The sequence below is a fragment of the Canariomyces notabilis genome (assembly GCF_033297395.1).
Source record: "Canariomyces notabilis strain CBS 508.74 unplaced genomic scaffold N656scaffold_25, whole genome shotgun sequence".
NCBI lineage: Eukaryota > Fungi > Ascomycota > Sordariomycetes > Sordariales > Chaetomiaceae > Canariomyces > Canariomyces notabilis.
In genome coordinates, this window is record NW_027041847.1 from 90,176 (window position 1) to 98,718 (window position 8,543).

Here is an 8,543-nt window from a genome sequence, read left to right on the forward strand (position 1 = left end):
CTGCCGGGGAGGAGCTTCCAGTCTGATGGATCCCGCCGCTTTCATTGTGTCCCGGCTGGATGATCGAAACAAAGCTCGTGCAACGAATCCGGATCCACTTACAAGCCAGTCCTGATGTTATCTTCCCGCAACTGCGCGTGGATCCGTGACCAAGGTACAGTATGTACTCGTCTTACTGAGCTCCCGGTTCGCACTTGCCTCTTGTACATTCAGTCCAGCGCCTGCCTATCTCGTGCGTGCCTTGATATGCCGCCCTGTCAAGGAGGCCAATCCCCGGCCCTCGCACAAACCAAGGAAAGTTGACCGGGCCTTTGTATTTAAACAAAGGTCTCCCCAACCCTGAAATCCGATCTCACTGCTGCCATACCGCACTTAGAGATCTACTTTTACTCGGCTTCAGTTTCCCACGTCTCCCGTCTCGAGCAGGCACCGTCAGCCCCCTAAACTCCGTTTCACCCCCATTGACACCATCGTCGTATACCTAAAGCCCACATATTATACACCCAAGATGCCTCTGACGGGCCACTGTCTCTGCAAGGCCGTGACCTACAAGGTCGATGTTGACAAGCCAGTCCTCACCGGCTACGACCATTGCGACGACTGCCAGCGCCAGTCCGGCTCGACCTACTGTAAGCGCTCTACTCCCGACTTGTAGTTGGAATCTCATGCCCCCAGGCGTTGCCTGCCCTTCTGGAAGCACCGGACATAAGACCGGGAACCTCCTCCTCTTCGTCCGACTTTCCACTTATAGTTCCCTTTCCTTGACTACAACTCTCCGGGTTGAATACATTACTTTACAGCCCCTTTCGAAAGTGGGGGCGGAGGAATAGGGGCTGGGGAGGGCACTTACAATTACATCAAGCTCACCGCGGCACGACGTCACCCATCACACATCCCCACACAGGGAAAATCATCAGCAAGCTAACAGCAAAACAATAACAGCCCTGGTCTGTGTCGTACCAAAGGACAAGCTGACCGTCGACGGCCCGCTCAAGAAATACGAGGGCACGGCCGACAGCGGCAACGCCGTATATCGGTGGTTCTGCAGCGAGTGTGGCTCGCCCATTGCGCACGAGCCGAGCGCGGCGCCCGAAATCATCGCCCTCAAGGGCGGCTCCCTTGATATGGAGATTAAGAAGGGCTTGAAGCCGGTATGTCGTTCCTCCCTTCTTCTTTTGTCCCCCGCTTTTCTTTTGTTTTGTGAGATTCAAGGGATGGGAAAGATGAGGCTGACGGTGGGCTGGTTGGGGACCGCAGGATACCGAGATCTGGACTGTCAGCAAGCTGCCGTTTTGCCAGGAGAAGCTGGCCAAGCCGTTTGAGCATATGCCTCAGTGAGGTGTCGTTTGGGGTTGGTTAGTTTGGGCTAAGGGGGGAGACCCAGGGGGGTCTGTTGTCTCAGGGATCATATCAGGAGTATACGCTGTCCAAGGAGCTGGACAAGAGCTAGCCAAGGGTTGAACCTGTTTCCAGGGGATAGTATCGAGGTTGAGAATGGATCCAATTAAGCGGCACGTTCAACCGATTTGACGAATGTTGCAGTGCCAGGCTCTTTCACGGCGGAAAACAATCATTCTTGGCTAGCTTCCTAACAGATTCCAGCAATACGACCTCTAGATATACATTCTATATGTATATCCTTACACCAACACAACACCCATCGTCACCCCTATCCCAGCTACCGGGAGTCCAAGACCAACCTGCCCTTCCAAGTTCGCCCTTCCCGTCCCCACCCTACCTGGCGCAGTGGCGGCATCGCCGCCCAGCGATCCCGTAGGTAACAACAACGAAGACGATGACGATGCCGACGCTGACGGGGCGGTGTACAGCACGCTGGCGGTAGCCTGAAGAACCTCACCCGTGATGCGCCCACGCCCCTGGCTACCTTACGCGGCGGGGCGGTGAAGCCGTAGAGGCTGGCGGCCGTCGGACAGCGCCATGGCGCCTGTGGTCGGGTAGGCGCTGACACGCTCGCGGGCGCCGACAAAGACGTCGGCAAACTCGGCCGGGAGAGTCTGTACGCCGCAGCGAGCTCGACGCCGCCGATAGCCCTGATGATGAGTAGGCCAGGTCCTGCTCCGAGCGCAAGCCCAGGCCGTGCAGCGCGAGGAAGCTTAGCTACCTAGGTAGGCAGAAGGGGAAGGGAGTGAACTTCTGAAGGAGCCGGTGCATATGCCTTTTTCGCTCTCTCGGGTTTGGTTTGTCCGGTGGGAGAGCTAGGGCAAATCTTACCTCAGCTTGGGAGAAAAGGGGCGTGTGAGCCCTGGTGAAAGCCTTGCTGCCCGTCGATCCTCCCTAGTTCACAGAAAAATCGGCGGGTCTCGCCTCATAGCGTGGAGTTGAGGTAGGAGGTCGACGGGAGAAGGGTGAAGAGATGCTGCTCCGGATGAGCTCCAGTTTCCCGTCTTTCACCTATGTATTCCGAGACCCGGACGACTCGAGAGGGGGTGGCTAATGGCTGGTATACCGGCGACATCATGAGCTTTCTCTGCCTAGAAGCGGCAAGGCCCCCTTTTTAACTTGTTTGGAACCGCACTGCATGCCGCCTTATGGGTAGTCGCATGCTGGCTTGGGCAGGAAGTAGAGACGGGTCACGAGACTATAGGCCGTGGTGTTTCATGCCGCCTTTGCCGCAATTGACACAGAACATCAGTCCGTCCAGATCACGACAGAGCTCAGTTCAGTTGCCACCCGGCAAGACTGAGCGTACCGCGATGTCAAGGATCTTGATAATGCGGATGCTGAGATTCATTTGCTAGATCTTGTCTCTCAATGACTGTCTCACCCACCTGGTCGATTCGAGGGAAGACCGAGGCCAGCATCGCAAGTAGGTAGTCTCTCTGCCAGTGGTGTTCGTCTAAGGTACTTAGGGTACTTATGGTTCGGGATTATGGCGGTGGTGCCAAGAGCACCTTTGTGATTACAAATCTGGAAGCCGTCAGTCCTTTCCAGTTGGGACATTTATGGGCAGAGTTAACTTGGATCGAATCTTTGACAAAATGCACCCGGTTCTGCAGTGGTTCAACTTGTTGGGACGGTTGCCCAGTGACTCGGAGCCTTGCCGCAAGGCGATGCAGCCAACAGCCCGGGATGCCTACTTCCTGCCCTGAAGCTGCCACTATAAGCAATTACCATCCAATCAGCTCAGACAACCCTCGACATCAAACCAATGTCAAGACGCCTTACAGCTACACAGCCACATCAGTGCTTTGGAGTTCTGGCCGAATAGAAAACCAGTAAAGCGCCGCTAGACCGCCGTTTCCAGACTCACTCCTTCCCACTGACAACTAATAGCTCCAAGTAAGTCACAGGTGATCTTAACTCGGTTTGACTTTGAAATTACTGGTACTCTCTTTATCATTCTTTACCCGACCGGAGCTATGGCCGAAATCTTCGCCGTTGTAGCCGGCGGGTTGAGCGTCGCGTCTTTGGCCATACAGCTGACGGAAACCATCCAAAGACTCAAGGATTTCTGTGACGCAGTGAAAGAATGCCCAGGCGAGATCCGTGTCGGGCTTGATGAGATCGAGGTCCTGAGCCTGGTGCTGCAAGATATGGAGCAAAGCATACGGGGCAAGAGTTTCTGCCTGCCGGCGTACGAAGCCGCCGTGACGAAAAGCCTGCGCCTGTGCTGGGCAAGCAACAATGTCCTGCGGACGCTTCTGGGAGACATCAGCACTGATATGGCCGGAAGCACGAGACTGGGGCCGTTGAAGGCCGCGCTGAGAATGGATGAGAGGCGAGAAGATAGCTCGATTTCGCAGACAGATTGAAGCTGCGAAAACCACTCTGATGTTGGCTAATCAGGTCTTTTATCAGTGAGTGCCATCTTAGATTGTCAGGCTTGAACGTCAGATTGTCTAGTTCGCCATACTGATGAAGTCTCCAGTAACGCTGGTAGGCATGAGTGGGAAATGCAACGCAAGCAGATGGCTGAAGTCAAGAACGCCATTCAAACGCTCAGCCAACTCACCCAAATTCGTACGCTGGACCAAGAATCCATTCAACAACTTGACAATCAAAGCCTCGCTGGTAGCGCTGATGTCGAGGCCCGGCAACACATGGCAGAGGAGCACAGTACGATTGGCCTTGGTCTCGGAACTCGACACGCGATGCGCTCGGAAAGGACGTATATCGGATCGGTGGAGATCAGGAGGACTATGAAAACCACACGACTGGCGAGTATCCATGGCCATCAAGCAGACAGCCAGAAAGGAGTGGATGAAACTCGTATCACTGTTCAGCTCCCGACGTGGCTACTTCCCGTCGCTACCAGTTTCGGATGACAAGAATCTATACAGGCTGGGAGTACTCTATTAGGAGCATTCCTATACTTCCTTCCCGTTCTCCCATTTTCAAGCTTTGCAGAAAAGGCGATATACCAGCAGTTCAACGATTGTTTCGAGAAGGGAAGGCCTCGCCCTTCGATATTGACGAGGATGGGTGTACTCTCTTACACGTGGGTTTTCTTCAGAGACTGAGTAGTCCACCGATCTAACGCTGCGAATCCTTCTAGCACGCTCTAAAGGCGTTTACACCAGGCCGAAAAGGTAGCCAAATGGTACGCTTCCTTGTGGAAAATGGAGCAGATGCAAACGCAGGGTCCAACATTAAAGGGCAAGTTGCCGTATACAATGCGTCCCAAACACTGCTAACGAAGCGCAAGACGTACACCGTTGCAAGAATTCGCGTACTCTGGGTGGGTGTATGCGCGCTTTCGACACACCAAATACTTTGAAGCGAGCTACGACGGTTCCCCAAATTGGTACTATGATATCTGGCGCCTACATGTCGGAAGGCGAAAACTTCGACCTCCTGGACAAAGACAGCTTGGGCAACAACCTTTTGGAAACGTATTGCGGATCGCCCAACTTCTTCTCGTGCCTCATCTCACAGTTGACAGCCGCCGAGCTCCAAATGGAATACGTACGGCAACCACTGTGGGCTAACATTCTCTCGACACATGTTCCACTCTTTAGTCCGCGCCCCAATAATTGGGAGCTAGATTACATCCGATTACTCGTTAACTCCCCGAATACCCAACATATGGTACATCAGCCTGCCAAAAGCGGATATACCCTTTTACATATCGTCTTACACAAGTCTGTTCGGTCTGTCCTGGTATCCAAAGTTAAGAGTCGCTATTGCACACAGGAAGCACTGCTACGGAGTGTCGTTCGAGCTAGGCCAGACCTACATGCGACAACACCCTGCACTCCTCTAACGCCTCTTCAGCTCATTCTAGCACACCGCAGTCATTATTTTGAGTCTGGATATTGGAGCAATCCTGAAGAGGCCAAATATTGGGACAGACCTAGGCTTGAGATCAGGCCCCCTTGGTTCAGGTTCGCGGGCCTAGGATTAGATTGGGATCATGAGCTTGAGGATCGTGATCTTTGAAAGGCTGCAAGAAAATGGCTCCAGATTTTGGAGGAGGAGGGCATCGGCCTACGAGAGTATTTCCACCGAGAGCAGGAACTATGGCGCACAACGGGGTGGCCGCCAGACCTACTCAACCAGAAGATCGCCGGGATGGCGGTGTTACCGAACGGGGTAATCCGTATCGACTGGGTTCGAAATGGGAATATTGAAGAGAGGAACCGTGATACTGATTACTTCCCCTTCGCCAGGGGCCTATTTTCTTTTTTAGAATACAAGCCCATTCTTCGCCAATTCTGGGAATTGTCAGAGGGGTCCCTGGAAGATGATAACCACGCCGACAGGGGAGAAGAGAAAGCGGCGAAGGAAGAAAATGGCGCGTCGTCTAATGTAGACGGAGACTTTAACGAAGAGGCGTTCAGGATTCCCGGAGCCTGGGTTTAGAATTGTCGGTGTCTGACCTACGTAAATACTAATGGAGCACTGCCCTGGGCATCCCCAATATGGACATATGACTCAGTCAACAACGGCTACGATTAGATGGTAGTACTCAAATGGTAATAGAATGAGAACGAGAAATTTCAGCTTTCTCTTAGAGACGACTGGTCACGGTGGATACATGTATATGATGAGAAAAGCCCTGGATGGGACGATAGCAATGGCGACAAACTCACGTTCTGTTTCTATCAAATCAGACAAATTAGTAGGATTGGTGCCAGCTGTTTTGGCCGTTTGACTTTGCATAATACAGAGAGATGGCTTGAAATGCTACGCTTATAGTGAAGAGAGACACCTATATATGATGGCAATGGCATACTCAATACCTTACTTCTGGAACGCTCCTGGCTTCCTTGTTGAAAACCTTTACAAGCTCTCGCTACAACACTAGAGTCCTCGTAAGAGTGGAGCTATCTATATAAATGTAGATATGACTTTGACTAGCTTCACGTCAGAGAACTTGATGTCAAGTTCCTAATACATATGCCGAGCATCGTCCACTGCAGACCATCATGGCGGGCAAGTCTCGACATCTCCTTACTTCAGACTTTTGCTGTTAAGCCTGTCCACATCCGTGGCTATAAATAACGTTACTTTGAGAAATCCTCATCTGTTTTCCCATACTATCTCCTGTTACTTTGCAACTCCAATAAAGCTACTACATACCTACCTTACCTTCCTCCACATGCAACGGAGATCAACTGTCTGGGAAGCCAAACTTTCAATATCGCTATGGGCATGGCCCTTGATTTCAAAACATGCACCTATACGCGTCGATTCAGGGTCATTGCCGGACACGATAGCCCAGCAATCGTTTAGAGGCACTTCTACTCCACATCCGATCTCAGACTCCCTTGATCTGTGAAGGAGGATTTCTTCCTTCTTCCCGTCAAAGCCGGAGCAAGTAAGCTACCTGAAAGGTACCAAGTGCAACTACCAGGTATTGTACTTAGGAAAAAATCGAGGCACATCAACTTGAAGTCGATCAAGCGGCTTTACTCTAATTGCTTGATACTTGGTAGGGTAGAAAATAGCATCTGCCTGCAAACGCAAACGGCACCCTGAGCGCCTCCACTGACAACATACCCGTTGGCCCGAGCTTCTTCCATTAAGGGGCCACTGTCAAGACAGTTGGCTACAAAATCCAGGGACGGGACAAAATCCAGGGACGGGACAAAATCCAGGGACAGTTAGCGCAATGTATGGGATTCCCATACAAAGACTAACAGGCTGAGCAGTTGTATCCAATCGCAGACCCGAATACCGCACTTCCAAGAAAACGAACATGACCATTAGATTCGCCTTGAAGAGGCAATTCGAATGACACCTATAATAGTAGGGTGCATCCCAGACTCTAGAGTTTCTGCCGAATCTTGGTGCAAAAGTGGCGTTCTTGCCTGCATCTCGAAGTCGTGTAAGTCGTACAAGAACACAAGATTTGCACCATGACTCGGCAACTTCCCCCAAAAACTCTAGAGAAATAGAATACAACCTATCAAAATAGGTATCATTCAAGTCGCCTCTTCAAGGCGGATCTAACGGTTATCTTTGTTTTTCCAGAAGTACAATAATACTCGAGATGCAGGTTACTCTATCGTTGAAATGTTAGTCTTTAGTATGGGAGTCCTATATATTGCACTAACTGTCCCTGGATTTTGTCCTGTCCCTGGATTTTATAGCCAACTGTCTTGACAGTGGCCCGTTAATGGAAGAAGCTCGGGCCAACGGGTATATATACGGCCAATACTTACTCGTTAGGAAGAAACGCTAGAATCGGCGCTACTGCAGCCATACCTCCAACCATTGAATGACAGCCAACCAAAGTATGCCTTTACCCACTTTTTATCGTGGTTGTCGAATTGAAACTGAGAGAGGATCTGAGAGCCGTAGAGAGCTTGGCAGAGCAGTCACGCAAAATCCAGATGTCGCTAGCTGGAACAGGTTAGCGTTTCTTCCTACGAGTGAGTATTAGCGGTACCCTATATGAACATATGGAGTTGGGTACGGAACTGCCTTGAAATCTTGGCGGGCCGAGGACATGACAGGCGGCATCGCCATCAACTCCCTACCTTCAATGGTATTTTGGTAGTGACCTTGTCATGAACGAGATTTGAGATCGCTGACAACATAGTTGTTCATGTCAAATGGAGCAAAATTAGAGGGTCCGACAGATCTGCTCAAGAAGCGTTTGTCAAAGCATGTCCTTACTGTATACCGTACGGAGTATCCGTACGTCTCTATTCTCTGAGCCTAGAGAACGGTCGAAAATTCGCGCAGGTAATCTGTTAGTCAAGTTGGCTGTAAAACAGGGGCTGCTGCTAGCTAATTGTTAGTGCAGACTCCACTTTAACAACTTAACATTTACAGGGTACAGAGCTGTTAAGATAAACGCTTGGATTTTTCATTGGTCTGGAAAAACAGTTTGCGAATTCCGAGTCCTGGGAGAAGTATTTCTAGCGATCGTTCTCTTCTTTTCTCCTTTTTCTTTTCTTCCTCCTTAACATATCAGTTCAGAGCCTGGAAGTGGCCAATGGCTCGAAAGTGTAGGAACTGTAGGGCGACTGAGAGCCCAGGAGCCCGTAAGCCCGGAGTAGTTGGGAGCCCTGGAGCTATAAAGAATCCGGGAGCCCGGAAGTCGTAGGGAGCCCGGAAGTCGTAGGGAGCCC

The 8,543-nt window shown here is 51.2% G+C and overlaps 3 protein-coding genes across 3 annotated transcripts; all 3 read left to right on the forward strand.

Moving 5' to 3' along the window:
- Positions 1–508: 508 nt before the first annotated feature.
- On the forward strand, positions 509–1,338 carry N656DRAFT_716029 (carbon-sulfur lyase-like protein; the record flags this gene model as incomplete). The annotated part of the gene is made up of 3 exons (XM_064812100.1): positions 509–629; positions 943–1,151; positions 1,258–1,338. The coding sequence occupies 3 exons, from the start codon at positions 509–511 to the stop codon at positions 1,336–1,338; spliced, it is 411 nt and encodes a 136-aa protein (XP_064666971.1).
- A 2,042-nt stretch (positions 1,339–3,380) lies between these two features.
- On the forward strand, positions 3,381–3,773 carry N656DRAFT_800917 (uncharacterized protein; the record flags this gene model as incomplete). Its single annotated transcript, XM_064818054.1, has 1 exon — positions 3,381–3,773. One exon carries the CDS (start codon positions 3,381–3,383, stop codon positions 3,771–3,773), a length of 393 nt encoding a protein of 130 aa, XP_064666972.1.
- Positions 3,774–4,318: 545 nt separating this feature from the next.
- N656DRAFT_336240 (uncharacterized protein) lies at positions 4,319–5,733 on the forward strand. The gene is made up of 3 exons (XM_064809287.1): positions 4,319–4,459; positions 4,529–4,617; positions 4,667–5,733. Exons 1-3 carry the CDS (start codon positions 4,440–4,442, stop codon positions 5,398–5,400), a joined length of 843 nt encoding a protein of 280 aa, XP_064666973.1. The 5' UTR covers positions 4,319–4,439; the 3' UTR covers positions 5,401–5,733.
- The last annotated feature ends 2,810 nt before the right edge of the window (positions 5,734–8,543 follow it).

What these genes read in the sequence shown, in the direction of transcription:
- N656DRAFT_336240 (XM_064809287.1), top strand. Translation starts at nt 4,440, where the DNA reads ATGGGTGTACTCTCTTACAC. An exon ending in ATGGGTGTACTCTCTTACAC is followed by an intron (nt 4,460 to 4,528) that starts GTGGGTTTTCTT and finishes CACGCTCTAAAG; the next exon opens with GCGTTTACACCAGGCCGAAA. An exon ending in GCAGGGTCCAACATTAAAGG is followed by an intron (nt 4,618 to 4,666) that starts GCAAGTTGCCGT and finishes ACGAAGCGCAAG; the next exon opens with ACGTACACCGTTGCAAGAAT.